At 42.8% G+C, this 26,303-nt stretch overlaps 1 protein-coding gene across 3 annotated transcripts in view; it reads right to left on the bottom strand.

Moving 5' to 3' along the window:
- The window catches only part of GXYLT1 (glucoside xylosyltransferase 1), a 34,954-nt gene extending 14,713 nt beyond the window's left edge, over window positions 1–20,241 (bottom strand). The window contains exons 1-4 of one of the 3 annotated variants that reach the window (XM_079994332.1): window positions 19,910–20,241; window positions 8,577–8,669; window positions 1,707–1,881; window positions 143–268 (exon numbers count right to left, since the gene is read on the bottom strand). In XM_079994332.1, the coding sequence (XP_079850458.1) occupies window positions 143–268; window positions 1,707–1,881; window positions 8,577–8,669; window positions 19,910–20,130 (615 nt within the window). In that variant the 5' untranslated portion in view covers window positions 20,131–20,241. Of the gene's footprint in view, window positions 1–142; window positions 269–1,706; window positions 1,882–8,576; window positions 8,670–13,796; window positions 14,107–19,909 lie in introns of those variants that run through there. The other 2 variants (XM_079994334.1, XM_079994333.1) reach the window with 2 other exon arrangements.
- Between the last annotated feature and the right edge of the window lie 6,062 nt (window positions 20,242–26,303).

Here is a 26,303-nt window from a genome sequence, read left to right as displayed (position 1 = left end):
ACAAGCAGCAAAATATATCCCTGCACTCCAAATTTGAGAGACCCAAATAAACCAGATTACTGTGTTTAGAAGAACATCTGCATTTGATAAAGTAAGCTAATTTCTAAAAGTTACAGATTTTGCCATAGCCACCATCACTTACTGGCAAGAAAAGCCTCTGAGATGCACAGGGCTTGAACAGTTTCTTCCATTCAGCTGCATTCTCAGCTGGAAACGAGATGGGGTATAAAGTATAATTAAATTTTCCTTGATACGCCAAACCATCAAGCTGGGGAAAAGAAATTACAAAATTTTATTAAAGTCATACAATAAGAATTTAAAAAAAAAAAATCACAAGCAAATCTCCAGCTTGAGAGGCACCCTAAGTTTCAGAGTGGTCTCAGCACATACTACTGTACTTCCCAATCTGGCTATAAAACAGCAAAAAAAAAATTTTTAACAGAGTAAAGTAAATCAAATCAGATAAAGCAGGGATGGGCCTTCCTTATATTATTAGATTCCCAGGAGACATAGCAGCCTCTATGCAGTCTCTATGCAGGTGGACAAGAGAGGTCCTCCCTCGCAGTCCACCCCATATAGGACCACCACCATTGCCCAACCTCTGTCTGTGCTAAGATGGCAGAGGGCAAAAAGGCAGTCTCTACATCCAACAGAACCAAAACCTTTCTCTTCTCCCAACATGAGGAGCAGGAATATGCCTGTCAGTTTGCATTTCGTAGTACAGAAAGTATTGATCATTCTGATGTGTAGAGATCTTTCCTATTCTAATTAATTCAAGAGGGTTCTGGAAGCTTCTCTGTGTGAAAGAAACAAGCAGAAGGTTCGTGATGTTTGGGTTATTCCTTCAGAGAAGCTGAGTACAGCTGGCTTAAACTGGTTCTCTTATCTCTTCTAATTAAGGTCATGTTGACTATAAATATAGGCCAGAAGGAGCCTGGTTTCACTTTCTATTTCTATCTCTTTTCCTTCTAGTGTTGTGTTCTGTATATACCGTACTTTTCTGTGTATAACACACCCCCATGTATAAGACTGTTTTGGGGGACTCAAATTTTTAAAAATGGGGGGAGATGGCACATGTTGAGCTTTTTGGGGGGAGGATTGCCCAGAGTTGTTGAGCCAATCAACACCACCCATTGACACAGCAACCAATAACACAGACAATAGCCGCTGGCAGCCACTGCAACAACCAATCAAATGTCCACCCTATGCACTACCCATGTATAAGACAACCCCCACTCTTTAACATGATTTTTTTAAAAAAAAACTAGTCTTATACATGTAAAAGTACAGTAGTGTACTTAGTGTTAAAGTTTAGACTTTGTAAGTTTAAGTTAAGTCTGCTGCAACTGGATTTCTTATGGACAGTGCCAATCTTGAATGTATTGGATTTGTGACCATTATGCTCATTCGCCTTCAGTAGCAGTAAAGCTCTGCTGGATGAAATACAATTGCCTCTGGTCTATTTTTTGGGAATCCTACAATGTGTTTAAGTTTTTGCGCTGCTAACTATACGTTGGGAGTTCTGCACTGGATCAATATTGAGTAGAATTTCATGACAATGCCTGCCCTTGAAATGGCATACACTTCTTTCTTCTCCAGCTGCCCCAGATTCTCGCACTCCTGCCCTCACTTGAACTGTTGCAAGGTATAGCAACAGTAACGATGCCCAATCAAAACCCCGGAAATAAGTGGTAAGGAATACTTACTATTTCTCTGAACTCGGTGTGTAATGGGTCCTCTGCAAAAATATGAAAGTGCAGGGGTGTGATGCTAAAAATAATGGCTGATTTCAACATGGTAACCGTCTCTTCCAACCTTTCGCCACAGGCTACTACGGCCAGGTGCATCTTCTCCAAAGGTTGCTTTTTCACAAAATCATATCTAAGGAAAAACAAGAAGAAGAAATAGTTGCAGGTGAAACCAACATAAACATGTTTACACTGTGGCATTTTAATGGGAAGATTTATGCGTGCAGGTGGCACATGTTTTATGTGGCACATGCTTTAAAATCTAATATATTGTTTATTATCTGAGTGGAGTATACCTCTGGGTATATAGGGTTGTATATAAATTCAATAAATAAATAATAAAATTAAAATCTGGAGAATTGGCATTATGACCATGGTACAGACAAATGAGATGTTTCCAACTTTCAAACCAGTTCTTATAAGATATTTTTTTAAAAAAAATCATAATATATTTTAATTCCTGGATTACATGCTTTTATACTATTTATAGAAAGGTATTTTTCATTTTCCTTAAAGGACCTGAACTCTTGGATAATCATGTTTTGTTTAAAATATAACCCATTTTTACACTGCCATGTTACAACAACTCCTATCCTCTGCCCCCAAATTATACTTCAGCAGACCTTATCGGTAAGCAGCTAGGCACTCTTTTGTCGTAAGGGTAATACCACTGGCCACTGACTCTGGTTCAATAAAATGGTGCTGCAACAGTAATCTGGACAGATGGCCTATATAAAATGAGCATTAACACTAGGTCAGGTTACTGGGTGCAAACAGAATCCAGGTGTGGCAGCTTCTTTGCAATTTCAGAGACAGAGTCAATTGCTAGGCCCATACGATGTAAATGAAATGAAGTTATATTATATTAACAGAGGGTAAAATGCATTTATCTGTCCCAAGGTTAGTCAGACTCCAGACCTATCAACTCACTAATATTTGAGCACCAGAAGTTAGTACAGAACTCAGTGCAAGAGGTTTGGTAGCAGATATCGCTCAATCACTTTAAATGAAGGAAGGCATCCTTCAGACTTTCATTATTGTTTTGCCACATGTTTTATTTTGTGAAGTTTTGACTTTTCCTTCCAGTAATCAGTTCTCCTTCTGTGATAGGAATTTTGAGGTCTTAGATATATGTTAAATGTCCATAAGTGTACCAGCCAAGCACATACATAGATCAGCACAGGAAGACCGACCTGGAACCATTTTGATTCCCAAACTGTCCCAAACTGACCAAATGTTTTCTCTGCAAGGTCAAAGGAAAATGGAAAAGCCTCCCCATTGTCTTTTCCTTCACAAATCCTGTCTTAAGGGTATGTCTGTGTTTGAATAGGGTGTGAGCCTGTGACCTGGCCCAGGAACTAAGTATTTATCATTACAAAAGACTAGTCAGGCTCCCAAGGAAATCCAATCAAGTAACCTGCCAGACAGGAGAAAAACAACATTCAAATTTCTGTTTTAAGACCGCCTTTTCTGTGATGTAGGTATGATGTATTTGAGGGGTGGTCTTAGGTTACACGCCTTCTGTGATGTAGGTTTCTGGGGGTGGTCTTGATCTACAGGGTGGCAATTTTAACGGAGAAATGTAAAGTATTGCACTTGGGCAAAAAAAATGAGAGGCACAAATACAAGATGGGTGACACCTGGCTTGAGAGCAGTACATGTGAAAAGGATCTAGGAGTCTTGGTTGACCACAAACTTGACATGAGCCAACAGTGTGACGCGGCAGCTAAAAAAGCCAATGCAATTCTGGGCTGCATCAATAGGAGTATAGCATCTAGATCAAGGGAAGTAATAGTGCTACTGTATTCTGCTCTGGTCAGACCTCACCTGGAGTACTGTGTCCAGTTCTGGGCACCACAGTTCAAGAAGGACACTGACAAACTGGAACGTGTCCAGAGGAGGGCAACCCAAATGGTCAAAGGCCTGGAAACGATGCCTTATGAGGAACGGCTAAGGGAGCTGGGCATGTTTAGCCTGGAGAAGAGGAGGTTAAGGGGTGATATGATAGCCATGTTCAAATATATAAAAGGATGTCACATAGAGGAGGGAGAAAGGTTGTTTTCTGCTGCTCCAGAGAAGCGGACATGGAGCAATGGTTCCAAACTACAAGAAAGAAGATTCCACCTAAACATTAGGAAGAACTTCCTGACAGTAAGAGCTGTTCGACAGTGGAATTTGCTGCCAAGGAGTGTGGTGGAGTCTCCTTCTTTGGAGGTCTTTAAGCAGAGGCTTGACAACCATATGTCAGGAGTGCTCTGATGGTGTTTCCTGCTTGGCAGGGGGTTGGACTCGATGGCCCTTGTGGTCTCTTCCAACTCTATGATTCTATGATTCTATGAATTTCAAAAGTCTTTATAAGGCCTTGCGTGCCATTTTTCAGGGTTCCTCCTCTCTCCTGCGGGTGAGGGGAGCACCCTGTTGCAACAGATCAATAAAGATCAAGCTTACTAGCTGCTTTGCTTCTCAATATTCTCTGGTTGGCCTCTGTTATTCTCTCCTACCAATAGGGAACCTATGTAAGGACTCTATATGGGCTCTTGGATACTCCGTAAGGGAAAAGGGCAAGTTTTGTTTACAACACTTCCAAACATTGCATCCTCTACCAATGCCGTATGGAAGATCATTTGGACCCATTACAGTTGTGTTGGAGCCCATCCAAACACAAATGGTGATCTCGCAGAGCAAAAAAAAAATTTCTGCTAGTTTTTGCACTATTGTTCAAACTCTTGTTATCTTCCCTGTTTAGATAACAGAAGTCTTAGGAATGGTTCAACAGTGGAAATCCTGCAGGCAAAGGATGTAACACACAAACAAAACAAGCACATGTGAACAGGAGCAAGTGCAGTTTGCTCTCATTTTACACATAAAAGAGCAGTTAAGATAAGTAGTGCCTTGATCATTTCCTTACTACTCACATCCCAACCCTGCCTGCGTTGCTGCCAGACTCCTTCCTGTTAAGATGCTACGGCCCAAAATAAAGGGAAACCTGGAAAGTTCACTGGAGTGCCAAGGATAGGATTAACAGGATAGCTTAGGCTGGATCTAGACAAGTCAAAGAAGCAAGTCAGCTAAATGTGTTGCAAACTCATACAGGGAAATCCGGCAGGGAAAGTCTAGACTCCACAGCGCCATCTGGTGTCACAGTGTTATATCGCATAAACAACGCATATAAAAAGCGCTTTTTCTTTACCAATCTAGCTGAGTCCCAAGATCCAGCATAGAATAAATATTATATGGTTATGTCCTCTGATCCACTCCTTTTGCTGTATCTGCTGCACTCCAGATAGGTCAAATATAGGACGTACAACAAAGGCTTGGTCAAAGGATAATATTTCATCTTGCAGTATCACCTGCGCTTTGAAGGAAATAGTATCCATAGGAAGCCATAACTCTCAAAGCTGCCTTTCGAAAAGCTATTCTACTCATTCCCCACCCCTGCATACTGCTACTTCCAGGGAGAAGCATATTTTAACCTTTAAAACAGAGTAAACAACCAAAATCAATGAAACAGTTCATAATATAACACAGTGAGTCAGCAGGACCAAACAACAGTGTTTTATAGATTAGAGTTGTATGCATGGGTTGTTCCCTTTATACCCCCATGTTCATCTGCAAATAAGCAAGTGTAACACGCCCCCCCCCCATGGTGATATCCAACCCAGTTGTACTAAGAATGGACCCACTAAAAGTTAATGGGCTTAAGTTACTTAAGCCAATGATATCAGTGATTTTGCTCTCAGTATGACTGATGTTGGATAGTATCCCCAAGTCTGAAGTGTACACTTCTCGCAAAGAAACGGACACTGTAGTGGGCTGCCTTTGAAATTTCCAACTATTTGGGTAAGTCACAAGACTCCTCTCAGCTATTTATTTATTTATTTGTGTGTGTGTGTGTGTGTGTGTGTAAATACACATACAAACTTATGTATTATGTACACCTCAATTAAGAGTCCCTGTGAACATCAGGTTTCCCTTCTGCCGTAAGAGAAAACACCTACAAAACACACAACTCTTCATTGAATGGGCCATTCAGTTCTTATAAAAGAGAGACAGAATTCTATCTCAAAAGTAACTAGCACATTCTTCAGTATATTGAATACAGAATTATTGTTTTATACATTTAAAAATCAGTTTTTTATATACAATTAAAAAAGAAAGACTACCTGAGCTGTAAACTATAGATCTTAACTATGATTTACTGAAACAGCAGAAGACAGGTGGGAAAGAATAAGCAAGCACAAAGCTCAGGTACACCGACTAACAGTTTAGTATTGTGTGTCCAAACCAGGCCCATTAGTCATGAATTGTATTTATTGCTGCAATGCATTATACGTAGGGCTGCCTCTGAAGACGGCTGGGAAACTTCAGCTGGTGCAGAATTCAGCAGCCAGGTTCCTCACTGGAGCAAGACGGTTTGAGAACGATACACTGATCCTGGTCCAACTGCACTGGCTACCAATTAGTTTCCGGGCCCAATTCAAAGTGCTGGCTTTGACCTATAAATCCTTAAACGGCTCAGGACCACAATACCTCAAGGACCGCCTCTTTCCATATGAACCTACCCTGACCCTGAGGTCATCGTCTGAGGCCCTCCTTCATGTGCCCCCTCCTCGAGAGGTCCGGCAGGTGGCAATATGAGAAGGGGCCTTCTCTGCAGTGGCTCCCCCCATCTGTGGAATGCTCTCCCCAGGGAAGTCCACCTGGTGCCTTCATTATACAGCTTTAGGCGCCAGGCAGAAACATTCCTCTTTAACCAGGCATTTGGTTGATCTGATTTACATCCTATGCCCTTAAAAAAAAATTGGGGTGGGGGAGTATTGGGCTGCTGTTTTTATTTTTATTAGATATTTTGTGGTTTTATATCTTGATTTTATTCTGTGAACCACCCTGAGACCCCCGGGTATAGGGCGGTATATAAATAATAATAATAATAATAATAATAATAATAATAATAATAATAATAATAATAGGGAAAATGGACTATTGAGTCATCAATGACCCTAAGATTCACGTGATACTTTCCTGCATCTCTCCACAATCATCCACAAAGCCCATGTGGGTAATCTTGTACATCTTTTTTTAATGTCGCAATTACTTGTGGTCTGCCGTGCTCTCAAAATTATTAGCCTTTATTATTCTACTAATCAAACAGTAAGGACAAACACCATTTTGTACTGTAACTATCAGTCTTGCTTTTGTAAAGTTCTGGACATTTATATTCCAATCTTGTGTGTGTTCCCTTGCAAGTAAATCCCACTTTGTTCAATGAGGCATGCACGGGATTACAACCTTTGAACCAGACTGCACAGTACACATGGTTTTGTGATTCTCCCCTCACCTGCCCCACAATTCTGTTTTGACAAGGTTACAAGACTGCACGAATGTAGGATTCACAAACAGCAGCTTAGCTTACTTGCCAAAACTTTTTATGTCCTCCCTACCAATTCTTCAGGCCCACTAGCAAGCACAGAGGGCTTCAGATATAGAACATTGCCTTGTGTGGAAATACCAGGAGAACAGATGTTTGCTTGCTCAAAGTCACTCCTCTCCCACTGGGAACGAGGGAGAGTTTTGTACCTTTTTCTCACAAACAGACCCTTCTCCACACAAGATTTCCCACAGCAAGTCACCTACAGCACCTTTGCTGTAGCAACCACCAAAGCAACCACCAAAGTAAAGGCAAGCTTCAGTTTGACTCTTCACTCTCAAGTCATGTTGCTTAGTATCCATGGGCGCAGCTAGATTTATGTTATGTTAGGCGGGCACAAAACCCACATGTCATCATCCTCTATCTGGGTCTGTCTATCACTGAGTCGGGTTGCCAGTTGCATCACTAGAATGTGCCACAACATCACCCAAGTGACCTCAGTGAGCATTTCAATTTCAAATACAGTGGTACCTTGGTTGTCAAACTTAATCAGCTCCGGGAGTCCATTCAACTCCCGGAACGGTTCCAAAACCAAGGTGTGTATTCTGATTGGCTGCAGGAGCTTCCTGCACTCAATCGGAAGCTGCAGAAGCCGTGTCGGACGTTCAGCTTCCAAAAACCATTCACAAACCAGAACACTCACTTCCAGGTTTGCGGCGTTTGGGAGCCAAAACGTCTGAGTGCCAAGGCGTTTGACAACCAAGGTACGACTGTATTCTGATTATTTCTACTTTTGTTATGTATTTTTATTTATTTACTTGATTTGATGGGGGAGGTAGCTGCCTCCCTCAGTGACACCCTGGTTAGTATCTCTATACAGTCGTACCTTGATTGTCAAAAGCCTTGGGACGTGGACATTTTGGCTCCTGAATGCCGCAAACCTAGAAGTGAGTGTTCCGGTTTGTGAACGTTTTTCAGAAGCCAAACATCCGACGTGGCTTCTGCGGCTTCCAACAGAGTGTGGGAAGCTCCTGCAGCCAATTGGAAGCCGCGCCTTAGTTTTTGAACCATTTTGTGAGTCGAATGGATTAAGTTTGACAACCAAGGTATGACTGTATATGTAAAGAGAAGACCAGCAGAAATCTACCTCTACGACTCTGGTGCAAGACCCAAAGTTTGGGATCATAATGCTAGGTTGCATAAAGGTTTGATTTAGTTGCAAACCAGCATGTTTTAACATGCATGCTTGTTCAAGAAGTGTATATGAATTTCAAAACGAGAAACATGTTTTATTTAATGAGTTAGATCATGGACTGAAATCTAGTAAGACTGTGAGTGCTAGAAAGTGAGGGGGGAACCAAACTTTTTATAACTGCTTCAACACTTTTTAATATACTCAAATATGTATGATTATACCTAAAATTAGCTAATTGAGCAATCAAATCTCTGTCAAAGCCTACCTACGAGCAGCTTCCCAAAAGCAGTTCCTTCCACAAACATCAGAGGGCAGCATCCAATAGGAATTCCAATAGGATACAGACACATTCTTACACCTAACAGGATAAGACAGAAACAATCCTGTATGAATGTTACTTGTTTTATTCAGCGGTTGCAATGGAGCATTCCTGCTTGCACATTTAAACAAAACTAATAAAAACTAAAAAAACACCACCAGCTACTAATTACAGATAAATGGCTGAATGTAGAGCTTCATGTGTTGTGAGTGATATTAGTTTATATCATATAAGGATGTATGTAACCAGGATCCTGAGCATAAAGCCCAAGAGCAATTCTACTGATAAGTGAAATGCAGAGTAATCCGTTGTAGGAAGTAAATACCACCCTGTTCAATGGGCTGTACTGGCATTGTGATATTTCTGAAACACATCCAGTGACATTTCTGAAACACATCTGATGATTTCATGGTACCAAAGGTATATTTTAAAACAATTTTATGTTTATTTGCACAAGGCAGGCACTTCTGGGCTACAAGTAAACATGTGGAAGCATGGGGGGGAAGAGTGGGCCTGTTTCCTTCCTCCCCCCACCCATTTTTTGCTGAAACAAAAATAGTAAAAAGAGGGTGGATGCAAAAATCCCAGTTTTGGCCAAGGCTTCAAATTTCTAGCTGGAAATTTATGCTAACGATTATTTTCTGCTTGCTCTACTGCATGTTTCCATGTTATAAATCATTATATCTATTCACAAAGCTGAGTATGGTTCCTTGTTTAGCAAAGGTGGGGCATCTACACACAAGGCGGAGGTTTCCACAGGCTTATGTGAAGCCCAGGTTTGCAGAAGTAGAACAATTATTTGCAGGTGAACCTTAAGTGGTTGCATAATTGCTGACTGACCATTGGTGAAAAAGAGGGGAAACATTGAGAAGAGCTATGGAATGGAATATCATGAGCTGGGGCAGGGGGGCAGCTGCCTTCCACCCCCCCCCCCCAAAAAAAAAAAGTAAATAAATAAAATTACAGTCATACCTTGGAAGTCGAACAAAATCCATTCCGGAAGTCCATTCAACTTACAAAAACCAACCAAAGTGTGGCTTCTGATTGGCTGCAGGTAGCTCTTGCAGCCAATCAGAAGCCGCGCAAGCCCCGTCGAATGTTCAGCTTCCAAAAGAACGTTCAAAAACCAGAACACTCATTTCCGGGTTTTGATCATTCGGGAGCCAATTTGTTCGGGAGCCAAGGCGTTTGAGATCCAAGGTACTTAACTAACTGACCAATTGTGTCACAGATAACTAGGTTCTACACCCCCCCCCCAACATACAGCCTGCCCACCAAGGGGGGCGGGAATCCTGGCTACGCCCATGAAAGTTATAGCTAACTGTCTGGAACACTGAAGAACAGCAGAGCAAAGTGTTATAGGCCTGCATACAATATATTTTAAATGAAGCAGAAACTTGTAAGCACAACTTACTAAAAAATACAGTGCTATATATTCTAATACTTAATTTGAAACAGGAAAATATGCAATGAGGAATGTGAAGATGCTCAGCAAAGGCTAATTAATAATCTGCTTTAGCCCCAATGACACTGGCCCTTGGGAACGCAATCCATCAGGCATGGTAAGTTCCTATGTTCCCTGGCAGCTGGTTACCATATTGGCCTGCTGAAGTCCACTTTAGTTGTTTAGCATTTTCAAGTGAAAATGCTGTCACAATGGTTCAGAACATCAAGTCTCAGAACTGACACAGAATGCCATTGCGAACCCAGGCAACAAAAGAGAAAGATAAAACTAAGATCCATATTGTGACGGTATCGTTAACCAGCTTTTAAGATTCAGCCCTACGAATTGAAAGCTGCAGCAATATAGTTGATCTGATACAGCAGCGTCACTAATGCTGAACTGGGCGCTTTCACAAGCTAATTTCAAAGCCTGTGATCTCCACACAAAATACTGCTGAGAGGTCAAAAAAGGATCTAATCCCTTCTCCTCCCTTCTGCAGATTAACTACACTAATATAAAGAGACCAGACAGCATTTGCACATATCATCCAATTAAGATGTGTGCCTCATAAGACAATTAATGTATATTAAACTGAAACTCCCTTTAATAATAAAAATAGCTGCTGCAACACTTGCACCAGAGCCAAAGAAGTTGAGACTTCACATATCCAGTCTTAGCAGCTGCCATGCCAAAGGAGCATCTCCTGAAATCAAGCTATTGGTTTAAAACCAATAACAGCTTTCCTATTTAGAGCAAACTCTCCATCCCTTTTTAATTACACAGCTCAAACAAGTCAATACGAGGCTGGTTTAAAATAGACAACTGTGGAGGCGGTGCAATGGCAGAAGTGTGTTTTATATCTTTTGCACAGCGCACCGCGTAGCGTCACAACCACCTCGGGCAAGAATCCTACTCTCATTTGAATGTTTCTGGTTTACTCCTTTCCGCTAAAAGAACTGGAACAGCAATTACCGGTAGGTAGTTCATTGCATCATAGCTTTCATCTAGTAAGAAGCAACCAGAAAGATATGTACAGGCATGACCAGTGATCTTAGCAAGTAAGTCGAATTATCAATCCTCGCTTTACATATGGATATTTAAACGATCAATTATCTTAAGATACGGGTTCACTTTGATGTACTGTGTGATTCACTCTTTAAAGTGCATCAACAGGAAAGCGCAACCTGATCACGACCAGCAGTACTGGAAAGAAGTGGTTTCTCCTTTACATAATTAAACAATCACCCGCTCCCACATGTTCAGCTTTGATGTAGCAGTTAAGTACAAAAGTAATATGTATATATGCAGGGGAGTATATAGGCTGGCCCTCGCCAAAGGTGCAGGTGCAGGCGGGAGAGAGAAGTGTAAAAACCACACCTTTCTATTCTGGCTTGGAGTGGCTAGGAGCCAGCTCTTCTAGGTGCATTTGCAGAAGAGTCGAGTTGCTAGCGTGGGCCATCGCAGCAGCCCTGCAGGGTCCCCGTCCCCAGTTGGTGCTATTAGATATGTGACTAGAATGCCCCATAAGGTTCAGAGGGAAGAAAGACAGACCTGGGGAGGGTTGCAGGAGGAGGAAAAAGGAAGGGATGGAGAAAGGAGGCAGAAGGGAAAGTGGTGAGCAGAGCAGAGAGAGAAAGGTAGGAAAGCAGGTAGATGGACCAACTGACAAGAAGGAGGAGAGGAAGTGGTGTGGAGTGGAGTGGAGCAGACCCAACCACGATGGCCCCAGAGGAAGTCACTGGCAGAGTGTAAAAGCCAACGAAAAGCAAACTTTTTGAGTTTTTGGTCTATAGTCTTACCAACTTCAGAGGCACTGATACAGCTCCTTGCAATGGGTGCAAAGGAACCTAGGTACGCCTCTGTATATATGTCTTTGATTTTGACCTTCTTTATAACAAGGAACCAATAAGGATCCCTCCAGACTGGTGTGTATCATTGACATCATGATATTCCATTAGCGGCAGGTTTATACTGGACTGTCACCACATCATTCCACTTCTGTGATATGAAAAGTTACCGAATTTCAGCAGGAAGCTGCAGGAAACACACATGGCAATTGGAAATGAAGCAGTACGGCCACTCTAAAATGTCTGCAGGCATAAACAATGCTGAAAGCAGTATCAAGTATAACCACCCCAATACCATCACAAGCACATTAATACAGTGGTATCTTGGGTTAAGTACTTAATTCATTCTGGAGGTCCGTTCTTAACCTGATACTGTACTTAACCTGAAGCACCACTTTAGCTAATGGGGCCTCCCGCTGCTGCTGCGCCGCCGGAGCACAATTTCTGTTCTCATCCTGAAGCAAAGTTCTTAACCCAAGGTACTATTTCTGAGTTAGTGGAGTCTGTAACCTGAAGCGTATGTAACCCGTGGTACCACTGTATCCTTTAAGAGAAAACATTCCTCTTTACCCAGGCATTTTGATGGTGGAAAGATACTGTTCCTGGTAGCACTGATAGTATTAGTTGTGGGAGTACATATGTGATTGTTTCACATATTTTTAGAAGCTTTAATTGTTTTTACATATGTTCTTTTGTTGGTAATTGTTTTGCTACAGTTGTGCTTGCCACCCTCGGCTACTTTGGGAAGAAGGGCAGGATATAAATGTGATGAAGAAGTAAAATCATCATGAATGCACAACTGGAGGAGTCCTAAGCATCTGAAATCATAGTGCTTGCTTAGTACAACACAGTGCTAAGTCTAGCATGAACTGGAAAAGCACTGCATTCAAATTGGTATTTACAAATGCATTGGCTTTTACCCACTAGCACAACTTTTTAGACATTTGTGAAGTTTAACAGCCTGCCGCTGAACTAATCTCAATAGGATTTCTCAAAGTCTCAATGAAATAAAAGGGTGAGAAGCCAAACAGGCACAAACTGTAAGTAGTGTCTTCCAAGAACCACTAAAAGTCCAAGACTACCAACCATTCCACATTCTCTTTTTTTAAAAAAAATAATATTTATTAACAATTTAAACACTACAAAAAATAAAAACAATACAACACAACACTACACAACACCAACACATTTAAACTAACAAAACAAAACAAACAAAAAAACAATTTAAAACATATCAAATAATTTCAGTATCTTATCTTTCATTCACTTATTTCCGCGACCTCCTCACACCTCTTTTTGTATTCCACTTCTGTTAACTGTTTCAGCAATTCCTTTCCCTCTTTCTCTGTTTTCTATCCTATAATTATCTTAACACATTCTAACCTTATTTTTTCCTTTGGTACTCTATTAATCTATTTATACTTAATTCCTTATAACATTTCTACTAAAGCCATATAACTTCATTCCAACATTTTTCTAACATTCATTAATTTTGCAGTATTTCCGTAAATAATCTTTAAACTTTTTCCAGTCTTCTTCCACCGACTCTTCTCCCTGGTCTCGGATTCTGCCAGTCATTTCTGCCAATTCCATGTAGTCCATCAACTTCATCTGCCATTCTTCCCGGGTGGGTAAATCTTGTGTCTTCCAATACTTTGCGATGAGTATTCTTGCTGTTGTTGTTGCATACATGAAAAAAGTTCTATCCTTCTTTGACACCAATTGGCACACCATTCCACATTCTCACTCCCAGAATGGAAGAGCAGATGGAGGGGAAACGGGTATCCCAGAGTTATTTGTTTAACAAGCACAGGAAAGCTGCCTGGCATACCACCGGGTGAAGTATTGACAATACTAGCAGGGAATGGTGCTTACTTCTGCTGCTGGTCTTTACCGGCTAAGATGGAGAGGGATGCAAACAGCAGCTCATCACCTTTATTCCTGGTCAATATCAATTGCAACCTGCGTGTGAAAACCCGACAAGGTAAGCCTCCCATATCCTGAAGCTGAGAGCTGTCTGTCTATAAGAAAAGGTGCCTGAAGAATACAAACTATGAAGCTTCCCAAATCATTTCAGGAACAAATAACTTCTCCATTCTGCTTTCCTGTACTCCTGCTACAGGAAATGGGAAGAGAATGTAACAATACCATGGAGACCTAGACTCTTTTCCGGGAGTCAATGCCTTCCATACTAATCACTGTCCTCCCTGCAAGCCCTAGACACAGAGGTTGGGAAAGGAAAACTGAATAATGCAGAGAAATGGGGGCAAATGATCACTGCCCTGATAACGCTGCTATCTCCTACTCTCCAAGCCACAAATTCCTACTTGGAGGGGCTCAAAATAACCTTGTTTCTCAAGAGCAGCAAAGTGACGTTTATCAGAGGTAAGGAGAATGCATACAATGTTAGATTGATAAATATTTTAAGTCAGGAATAATATGGACTGCATATTTTATTTTATTTTATTTTTAAAAAGGTCCCGGATTCACTTTTTATGACAGAATTCATCCAGGCAAAAAACAGAATCATTTCTGGGCAGAGACAGTATATGAGCTGTCAGGAAAAAAATATCAAGGGACAGTTTACAAAACAACTAATAACACAATTTTACATGTGCATGCATTTGTCTGTAGTGGTTCCCAAAAATATAACCCTAACCAATCATCTGAGAGAGTCTGGAATGCCTGCAGAGGCTTTTCAGCTCATTGTCAAAGCCATCAATGACTCATAAAACCTGCAGGATTTCTGCCAGGTCATTAGTTTCATTAGAAACCAACTAAGTTTGTTACCGGTATGAGCTTTCGTGTGCATGCACTTCTTCAGATATCAGGTATCAGGTATCTGAAGAAGTGTGCATGCACACGAAAGCTCATACCAATAACAAACTTAGTTGGTCCCTAAGGTGCTACTGGAAGGATTTTTTTTTTCCCCCGACTACGGCAGACCAACACGGCTACCTACCTGTAATTAGTTTCATTGTTAGGATACAAAGGGATGTGAAAATTGCATATGATTAAATCCCCCCCCCCCACTTTTCCAAATAAATAATTTTTAGATAAAGCCTATTATATAATTCTGGGATTGCCCATAGCTGCAAAGGCACCTTTCAGTACTTCCCTTGGAATCACTACCACATTCATTGTGAAGTGATAAGGGTGGTTCTCTTATCTCCCTTTGAGAAAAGCAAAAGGAGAAAAGATGAAAGAGCAATATTCTTTCCCACTTCCTCTTTCAGATCTATGTTCTTTTCAAGTCTCATACCGGCACCCTGAGTCTTGATGCCAAGCCACAGTCACAACCACTCCTGACTAATGTGGGGCTTCAGCTCTGTGCTGAACTTAAAATTCCGTGCCAACTGCAAGTCCTACTTCTGGCAATGACATGTTCCACTGGGGAACTCCCAAATGGAACCAACCCACATGGGGCATGCCAGTGATGGCAAATTTAGGAAGCCCAAATCTAAGTCCTGCTTGCCAAGGAACTCTTAAGAGTGTTCCAAATTGCTCATTTACAGCCATGGCTTTCCCTGCCCCATGTCACATGGTATCAGTTGGGTGTGGCTTGAGAAAAATGATCTCACAAGCCAAATTGAGACCTAGGGGCATGAGAGCAAATCTGGCCTGCTGACTAGAGCTTCCCTAAGCCTGATTTAGGGCATCAGAAGACTTTCTAATTTTCCAGTACTGTATACCCATATCTCTGACAAAAAACTGTCACAGATTCACACCGGTAACAGTATTAAATTGCATAATAGAATCATGGAAGGGACCCCGACGATCATCTAGTCCAATCCCCTACAATGCAGGAATATACAGCTGTCCCATACGGGCACCAAACTTGCAACCTTGACATTATTAGCACCAGGCTCTAACCAACTGAGCTATCCTGGCTGACAAGATTTAAATGCCAGACTAAATACTTCTCTTGTAACGCATGGTCCTCTATTCACTTCTTCTTCTTATTTGGAGATCACTCGTAGCTGAGTAAGATTGTCTTCCATGAACACAGTCTTAACAGTGAGTCCGTAAGTGACTGTGGAGGCCAATTCTGGATACACACGTCCTTCCACAGTGAGGACATAGGTTTCCAGATGGGAGTTGATCATGGTGAAGGTTTGCCAAAAGTGCCTTTCTCTTAGCACATTTCTCCCTTTCGTCCTGAGTTTAAGTGTCTTCAAAGTCCATGACACCTTTGGTAAAGGCTGTTCTCCAATTGGAGCGCTCACAGTCCAGTGTTTCCCAGTTGCTGGTGTTTATACTATTTTTTTTTAGATTTGCCTTGAGAGAGCCTTTAAACCTCTTTTGTTGACCACCAGCATTGCACTTTCTGTTTTTAAGTTCAGAATAGAGTAGTTGCTTTGGAGGACGATAATCAGGCTTCTGAACATGACCCGTCCTACGAAGTTGATGTTGAAGAATCATTGCTTTGACACTGGTGATCTTTGCTTATTCCAGCATTAGTTAGCCTGTCTATTCGATACGTCTATTCACTATGGTATGCCAAAGGAAGTGTCTTGGCTGCACATAAGCACCCAAATAATTCAGATGAAGATTTTTTGTTTAGAAACGATGTTATCAATAGTATGTGTGATCAGTGTCTTTTTTTAATGTTCAGTAAAAGAATCACTGGAGAGTACACCAATTTCTCAGCAGTTTATGGAGAAATTTGTCACCTCTCATTTGCACTGCCAAAATTACATTCAGGCAAATTCATGCATAACCCAGGTGATCTAGAAACCAATGGAAATCCTCTTGCATGTAGTCAGGTTCTCCATTACTGTAACAGCATATACAAGAACACGTTTATGGCAGTGCCTCAGTCCAACTATGTTATTAAAATGAGGTTCTCAATCTGGCGCTCCTACATCTCACAAGAGGCCAAAGTAGCCTCTGTGGCATAAGGTGATTTCAGTTGTGGCTGCTGCTCCAGCTGCAGCATCTAGACAGATATAGCGTAGCCTAGCCACTGTAATCTATCCTCTGACAGCATTCACAACCAATATGTGCAATGGCCAAAGGCTCTTTCCTGAATCCCCCCTGCCCTCTACCCTCATGGAAAGCAAGGTCTGAGCAATCGTACCCCATTTGTGTCATTCCTTTGCTTGGCCTTGATATCCTTCTGATGTGGAACAAAAAAAAATTGTTCTCCCAGGCTTTTTAAAATTTTACTATAATCTGATGCTTTAATCACTGGTCTTGCTGCTTTTTGTGTATGTTTCATATTGATTTTATTATGGCAGGAATCCCCAAATTCGGCCCTCCAGTTGTTTTGGGACTACAATTCCCATCATCCCTGACCACTGGTCCTGTTAGCTAGGGATGATGGGAGTTGTAGTCCCAAAACAGCTGGAGGGCCGAGTTTGGGGGTGCCTGTATTATGGTATTTTCTGTGGAACAGTTTGGCTGAAAGTCAACAAACAAATAACAACAACAATAATAAACAACATAAGCAATAAAATAAAAAGCCCAATTATGGTAATACTTTTACCAAATACGTATGAATTTGCTCCCAGACCAGTCCTATGCATCTCCTATGTTTGCACTACTGCTTGCACGGCACTTCTACTTGTAGGCTACGCTCCAATCTGATCAGTTGATATCCTGTTCTACACTCAGTGTGCATTCCTTTTGTACCATTATTGTGATAGGGGCAATTCTGGGAACAGGAAAAAGTGGTGGCATTCTAGGACCCAAACTCACTAGCATGACGTGATGGCCCGGCAAATTACCCATTGCCCTGCCCTGTTAATCTCTGCCAGGCAGCAGCCCAAGTTTGGATTAAGTCATAAATTTCTTACACAGATAAAGGAAGGAGGAACTTCTGTCTGCACAAGTGGAAATCTGCCTTGCACTAGGGAATAAGGTCAAAACTACTGTATCGGTTAATCCTTTTAATAAATTAAACAAACTGGATATTGAGTGTACAGATGTGCAGGATGCAGCCAGGAAGAAGCAGGATTTGCTTCTACTTAATAAGAGTAATTCCCCCTTCCAGAAAGCTTCACCCAAGCCATGGAGATATGATGGCTGTGCTGTCAACTATCCCCTACTGCCAGGAAACCTTGACAGTATATAAAGCAATATGCAGGCACAAGCATTCAAGTGCCGCGCTACTGACTGACTAGCCTGAAATTTTTTTATAGTCTGAAAGCAGGGGATGGGAGGAGGATGGGAAGAGATTTTTAGAGGAAATGTCTCAAGCCCAGTCTCCCCAACTTGGTTCCTTTAAGCTAAGAAGACAACTGCCAGTCATGGCTTATGAGCAGGTAGGAAAAGGGGCAACTGCCCCATTTGTGTTGTCAAAATCCCATTTCTCCACTTTAAGCTTCTGTAATACATATACATCCATAAAGAAGGCTGATCGCCGAAGAATTGATGCTTTAGAATTATGGTGCTGGAGGAGACTCTTGAGAGTCCCATGGACTGCAAGAAGATCAAACCTATCCATTCTGAAGGAAATCAGCCCTGAGTGCTCACTGGAAGGACAGATTGTGAAGCTGAGGCTCCAGTACTTTGGCCACCTCATGAGAAGAGAAGACTCCCTGGAGAAGACCCTGATGTTGGGAAAGATGGAGGGCACAAGGAGAAGGGGGTGACAGAGGACGAGATGGTTGGATAGTGTTTTCGAGGTTACCAGCATGAGTCTGACCAAGCTGCGGGGGGCAGTGGAGGACAGGAGTGCCTGGCGTTCTCTGGTCCATGGGGTCACGAAGAGTCGGACACGACTAAACGACTAAACAACAACAACAATACATATACATATATATGTATATATGTATATATGTATACGAACACTGGTTTTCAACAGTAACACCAAAAGTGTAACATAAAAAGAAAAAGAACACCGGAAGTACATATTATTGGGCAGCCAGTTACAAAAAGTAACAGTAAGGTACATACATAATAGGCTCTCTGATTAATTACCAGTAGTCCTTTCCACAGAGATACATGGGTTATAAGGTAAAGGTAAAGGTACCCCTGTCCGTACGGGCCAGTCTTGACAGACTCTGGGGTTGTGCGCCCATCTCACTTAAGAGGCCAGGGGCCAGCGCTGTCCGGAGACACTTCCGGGTCACGTGGCCAGCGTGACATCGCTGCTCTGGCCAGAGCCAGAGCCAGAGCCAGAGCCGCACACGGAAACGCCGTTTACCTTCCCGCTGGTAAGCGGTCCCTATTTATCTACTTGCACCCGGAGGTGCTTTCGAACTGCTAGGTTGGCAGGCGCTGGGACCGAGCAGCGGGAGCGCACCCCGCCGCAGGGATTCGAACCGCCGACCTTTCGATCGGCAAGCCCTAGGCGCTGAGGCTTTAACCCACAGCGCCACCTGCGTCCCAGACATGGGTTATAGGGGGTTGCAATAACTGCACGGGCTTATTGATGTGATCAATAAACTAAGAAGCACGCGCCTAAAATTCTCTCTCTCCACCTGTCCATTCATAACTCCCCTGTGTTGGGCCAAGCGTTCAGAAGGTGCTATTTCCCCCCCCCCCCCATATACGCGCATACCAGGATGAGCGCAAAGTTCAGACGGGTCTCCTGTTTCCCACCTGGCAGCAGCTGGGAGAAAAGCGACTTGCTAGAGGCTCCTTTGAAGCCGCACGGCGGCAGCCCTGAAGCGACAGGGGAAGCGGGGTGACCGGCGGCGGCAGGAAAAACGCAGCCGAGGGAGGATTACGCACGCTTGGTAGCCACGGAATGCTTGACCTACAAGATGGGGAGGGAGGCCGGGAGCGAGGGAGGGAATCTGGGGGGAAGCAACCAGACTGGAGTAAAGTCCGTCTGAACACCCGGCCCTCCGCACTGGAAGCGCCTCCTTGCAAATTCAACGTTGTCCCAATAGATCTCTGGAGATTGTGAGCCTGGAACTACCTGAGGCGAGGACGCTCCTGGCTTCCCTCACCCTCACAGGCACCCCCGCCCCGCGCTACTAATACTCAGGCGCTCCTTCCTCGCAGGAAGCGCAGGCCCCGGCGTCCCCAGACGGTACCTTTCCGGCGGCTCTCGCTGGCTGCAGCCTGCGCTTCTCGCCGCGGCCCTCCAGGCGCCGCCGCCGCCGCTGAGCTGCCTGCGCACGGGCAAGGCAGAGTCCCCCTGGCGCCGGGCCGCCTCCTGCTCCAGCGACAGAGCCAGTTGGCTGAAGGCGTAGAGCAAGGAGCACAAGCCGCAGCCCAGGCACAGCAAGACCACCTGCACCAGCCGGCGGCTCATCCTCCGGCGGCCCCGGCTGCACCGCGCAGCAGCCGGGGCCTAACCGGGAGCGGGAGCGCCAGCGGCGGCAGCAACAAAAGCAACGCGGCGACCGCAGCGAGCAAGGCAGCCAAGGCGCCGGGTGCAGCAAAGGCGGCGGCGGCGACGCCGCTGAGGTAGTTGCAGGAGAGCTGCCCCGAGAGGAGGAGGAGGAGGAGGAGGAAGAAGGCGGAGGCGACGAGGCCCGGCTCTCAGGGCGGAGCCAGGCGGCGGGGAGGCGGCGAGGGGTGGGGTGAGAGGCGGGTTGTGGGCGCCTGGCGATGGTGGAGGCACGAGAGCGGCGGGAGGCCTGGCCTGGCGGCGGCTGGGAGCGCTGCAGCCTCGAGCGAGGGAGGCGAAGGGCAGAAGTCGGTGGCCGCCCCCCCCCCCGTTCCACCTTTGCTAGGACAGAGCTCTCGAATGGTGTGTCTGCACACGTTAGTGTGTCGGCTGCAGTGCGACAGGCGAACTAATATCAGTGTACTGGAAGAAGCAAAGATCACCAGTGTCGAAGTGATGATTCTTCAACATCAACTTCGTTGGACTGGTCATGTTGTGCGGATGCCTGATGATCGTCTTCCAAAGCAACTACAGTGGTACCTCGGGTTAAGAACTTAATTCCTTCCGGAGGTCCGTTCTTAACCTGAAATTGTTCTTAACCTGAAGCACCACTTTAGCTAATGGGGCCTCCTGCTGCCGCCACACCGCTAGAGCATGATTTCTGTTCTCATCCTGAAGCAAAGTTCTTAACCTGAAGCACTATTTCTGGGTTAGCGGAGTCTGCAACCTGAAGCATATGTAACCTGAAGCGTATGTAACCCAAGGTACCACTGTACTCTATTCCAAACTTAAAAATGGAAAGCGTAATGCTGGTGGTCAACAAAAGAGGTTTAAATAAGACTGTCTCAAGACAAATCTAAAAAAATGTAGTATAAACACCGACAACTGGGAAACACTGGCCTGCGAGCGCTCCAGTTGGAGAACAGCCTTTACAAATGGTGTGATGGGCTTTGAAGGCACTCAAACTCAGGATGCAAGGGAGAAACGTGCTAAGAGGAAGGCACACTTGGCAAATCCACACCATGATCAACTCCTGCCAGGAAACCAATGTCCCCACTGTGGAAGGACGTGTGGACACAGAATTGACCTCCACAGTCACTTATGGACTCACTGTTAAAACCGTGTTTATGGAAGACAATCTTACTCGGCTACGAGTGATCACCAAAGAAGAAGTAGGTGTTTCGTGTGAACGCTTCCCCATGGGTTGGAAATAATAATAATAATTATACCCCATCTGCCCTCCTGGCTGGCTGTATGTATGTATGCATGCATGCATGCATGTATGTATAAATAAATGAATAAAATAATAAGAAGAAGACGACTTGTGCTGACCCAAATCATGTTGTGGAGTGGCCAACCCCCAATTACTTGCCATCTATGGTCTTTACAGTGTCAGCAAGTATGATCATTTTGGTTAAAACTGTTCTAGAGCTAAAGAGTGGGATTCTCCTGATCATAGCAGTAGATGATACGGGGGATGCCAAAGCTTATTTGGGAGTTATAAACTTTATTTTGGTGTGCGGGGACATTAAAACTTTCCTCCTTTTTTGTTTTTTGAACTTAAAAGCAAATAAGGCACAGGGAACTAATAACAAACTTCTGCACTGGGGTGAATATGTACTGGTGGTATGTAACAGCCAAAATTCTTGGGACCCTTAACAGACTACAGTTCCCAGAATTCTTGGTTGGGGAAGAAGGTGGGCTTTTTATATGCAAGCTGTGTAAGATTATAGCCATGATATCCAGTAACATGGAAGTTCTTTGCTCTAAACACAAAGTGGCAAGTCTTTTTGTGAAGCAGTTATTCTATTGACATGAAAAGTATATGCAAAATAGAGCTTGTTTTAACATTTCATGAAATTGCATATACTGTATCCAGAGTCTTTGGTTATGGCACCCAGTTCACTTACCTGGGCTAGTCTGCTGTTCCAGAGATGGCTATATTGTGTCATCAAAAGCTACCCTCCCTGGGATTATTAACATTGATCGCAAATAAAAAGATAAACAACCTTTTTTAGCATTATGTACGGTATTTAAGAAACTTTCAAGGGGAGGAATAAAAATACTTTTATCTTTTTTGGGGGGTGTCTTACCTGGTGGGGGGCAATCTGTAAAGCAATGGTTCCCGCTGCTGTAGTGGCATACATAAAGAAAATCCTATCCTTCCTTAGCACCACTTGGCCCACCATGCCCAAGAGGAAAGCCTCTGGTTTCTTAGGAAAAGTCCACTTAAGGACCTTCTTAATTTCATTATAGATCATTTCCCAGAAAGCTTTCACCTTTGGGCAGGTCCACCAAAGGTGGTAGAAAGTGCCTTCAGTCTCATTACATTTCCAACACTTATTATTAGGCAAATATTATTAGGAAAATATTATGAAAATGATCTACCGGTGGTACATGACCCCAGTCAAGCTTGCAAAAATTTATCATTTGCCTAATAATAAGTGTTGGAAATGTAATGAGACTGAAGGCACTTTCTACCACCTTTGGTGGACCTGCCCAAAGGTGAAAGCTTTCTGGGAAATGATCTATAATGAAATTAAGAAGGTCCTTAAGTGGACTTTTCCTAAGAAACCAGAGGCTTTCCTCTTGGGCATGGTGGGCCAAGTGGTGCTAAGGAAGGATAGGATTTTCTTTATGTATGCCACTACAGCAGCAAGAATTCTACTGGCAAAGTATTGGAAGACGCAAGAACTACCTACTCTGGAAGAATGGCAAACAAAGGTGATTGACTTTATGGGACTGGCCGAGATGACGGGCAGAATCCGGGACCAGGGGAAAGAGACAGTGGAAGAGGACTGGAAGAAATTCAAAATATATCTTAAAAATAATTGCAAAATTGAGGAATATTAAGATGTCAGGGGGTAAGAAGTAAAGAATTGCAGCAGTAAACAAAAAAACTTAAGAAATTTTTATGAAAGGGAATTAAGACAATGGACCTAAGGGTTGCTAAAGAATTATTAAACAAGGATGCAGGGATGGGGAGGTATGGGGGAGTCAAAGAAAAAAGGGTATGAACTGATGAGCTTGAAGTCATATTGTTTTATACTGTTTTTATTATTTGTTTGGAAAATTAATAAAAATTATTATAAAAAAAAAATGTAAAGCAATGGTTCCCAACCATTTTTGTACGGTGATCGACAAGTCCAAATTTACTTCGCAGGGTGACACAATTTATTATCACATGAGTTTTTAACTTTAGGTCTTCAACAGCTGTCAGTTTTGTGCATTTTAACTGCACATTTGCCTATTTTATAACCATTACTTAAAAGCATCCCAGCAAAAATTTACTTAAAGCATCACTTGTTGAAATATTTATAGTACTTACAAGGCTATTCAGAGTTTTGTTTATGGGAATGTCAGAACACCAAGTTGCAGGATATAAGCTATAAAATATATATTCTAAAAACAAAGAATTTACACAACCAGTGTTAGATATAATGAAATTTAGAAATATTCACATTTTAACGATAAAGCCCACTTTGGAAAGACTCGGGAGGGTGGCTGAACTTGTAGTTTGCCAATGGGTTAGTCAATGCGGGGTTTGAAGATTATAGTCTCAGACAATTATTGATACATAACCTGCTTCTGTATTTCATCCTCATAGCAATCATTGCTGAAAACCCCAACTACCCTTACTGGCAGATGGTTATACAGGGAGTTGCTTTGAGTGACTATTACAGATTGCTTCTGAAGTGCAGGCACTGCCTTTGGTGTCTATGATTAAGAGTCAAGCTGCTTATAAAGCCCACAGCTCACTTGTGAGTTGCAAGCCACAGGCTAGAAAAAGTGTTCTAAGTAGATAAATAGGTAAGGAAGGTAAACGGCATTTCCGTACGCTGCTCTGGTTCGCCAGAAGCAGCTTAGTCATGCCGGCCACATGACCCGGAAGCTGTACGCCGGCTCCCTTCACTAGTAAAGCGAGATGAGCGCCGCAACCCGAGTCAGCACGACTGGACCTAATGGTCAGAGGTCCCTTTAGCTTTACCTTAAGGTACCTCCAGCCCAAGTTCCTAGGAGGGAGAGGGAAATGATGGTACAAATGGAGCAGGCATACTATTACCGAACACTGATAGTTATTTAAATAAACATATTTGCTGGAATATAAGAATCGCCTAGCAATTACCTCTTGGAATGTGCCACAAAATAGTTTTGTTCTGGAAACATTTCTAAATCTGACCAGAGTTTTGCTTATTAAAAGGAAACACAGTTCAGTGGGTGAAATTGTTCCCTTTCCAGTAAATCCAGAATTGCATCATCACATCAGCCTTTCATGGTGCAACAATTAGTCAGAGGTATAATTATTGGGGAATTGCAAAACCGCTCTTTCCCCATGTCCTTACTCCACAGAAAATTAAATTGCTCACAAACACATTCGATAATTTTTTAAAAAAATATTCTCTTTATATACTATACCGTATGCTAGGTGAACAGTGTTTCTTGTATCATCCATCAGAGCAGATATATTCTAGTTTTCCTTCCATTTCTCCAACATTGCAATTGTTTCTTCAAAAATAAGGGATTCACCATGGATGCGTAATCTGCTGCTGTCAGAGGTAGCAAGGATACATTTGTGGGCTGTAATGGACTGCTGCTGAAGGATTTCCTGCCTGGTTAACTTGTATAAGGGTCATCTCAAATAAGCAAGCCTTTTTCTCTGATCTATTGATAATTAATATTCCAAGCTTTCCAGAGAAGGACAATCTTTCTATAGTGATATAATGCCCCCCTCACCTAAATGAACACACATATTCCCTTCGTCTTGCATAAGCAGAATTTCTCAGAGATATTGTCCAGTGGCCAACTATCATTCTCTTGGTTACCAAACTTTCAACAGTGAAAAACACAAGAAGTTAAAATGAGCATATATATACTTCACTAAACAACTATGGAATTAATGAACCTTACATGTTGTTTCCAATTGATGGGTGGAGTATTTGGCTTATATTGGTGTTGTTGGCATCCTTCTGTCTCAGGAGACAATGCAGTGTGCCTCCAGGGGTGAAGTCAAACAGCTGGAGAATCACAGCACCTGGTGTGGCTGCAGATTCCTATAACTCATAACTGCTGCCTCCTGCATTGCTTTTGCTGTGTTAGCAGCACTTAAGTGACCTCTTCGCCTCTTCAAACAGTAGCCACTGGATGCAGGATCCCCCCCCCCCCATTTTGTAATACTTGCTTGCAAACTGCTTAAAAGTGACACCTTAACCATGCAATTAATGGAGGTTTATTTAGAATGTATTCTGTAACATTTCAACTTGGCTGGTAACAGTATTTCATATGCATCAGTATATCCAAGCAGCATGTTACTGAACCACACTCCTCCAAATTTCTCAGAGTAATAGTGGGTTCGACCTGATTTTATATTATTTTAACTCTTGTGCTTCTTTAAAACATCCATGCCAACATTAGCTCCACAGCCTGTAAAAAGGATAAAACAATACAACAAAGGTCTCTTAAATGTACTTATTTTTAAGAATTATGGCATTACTCACATTTTATTAATGTTGGCTATGAAATGCCTTTTTTAAGAGTATTTTTCTCTTCTTGCTTAAAACATGAATTAAAATCTCATTACTGCTTCTATTTCATCATAATTTGTCTTTTAAGGTTGACAACTGGATGATATCCCACAGCATGAGTTAAGCAACTGTGTTATACAAATACTAATTGGCTCTAATAGAAGGTGCCCTGAGGAAATAATGTGTTTACAGTCACTTTCAAATATCGTAACACCCATGAAGTTGCTCAGGTAAGATTCATGATTAAGGAGTGGGGTGGAAAAGGAAATTTCTGAAGTTATGGAATACCTACGATAGAGGATATGATTACATCAAAAGGCCGTAGGCTCAATCCCCAGCAACTCCAGGTAGGGTTGATATACCTGAAACCCTGGGGAGCCACTGCTAGCCATTATTGACAATTGTTGAGCTAGCAGAACTAAGGCAGCTTCCTACATCTGTGTGCCTTTAGAAAATGTAATCTTAATAACTGAATATGCCAATTACTGTTTCACCAGCAAAGCATGTACCGTATTTTTCGCCCTATAGGGCGCACCGGCCCATAGGGCGCACCTAGGTTTTTTTTGGGGGGGG

This window comes from Podarcis cretensis, assembly GCF_951804945.1.
Source record: "Podarcis cretensis genome assembly, chromosome: 10".
Lineage (NCBI taxonomy): Eukaryota > Metazoa > Chordata > Lepidosauria > Squamata > Lacertidae > Podarcis > Podarcis cretensis.
This window is presented reverse-complemented; position numbering and strand designations above follow the sequence as displayed.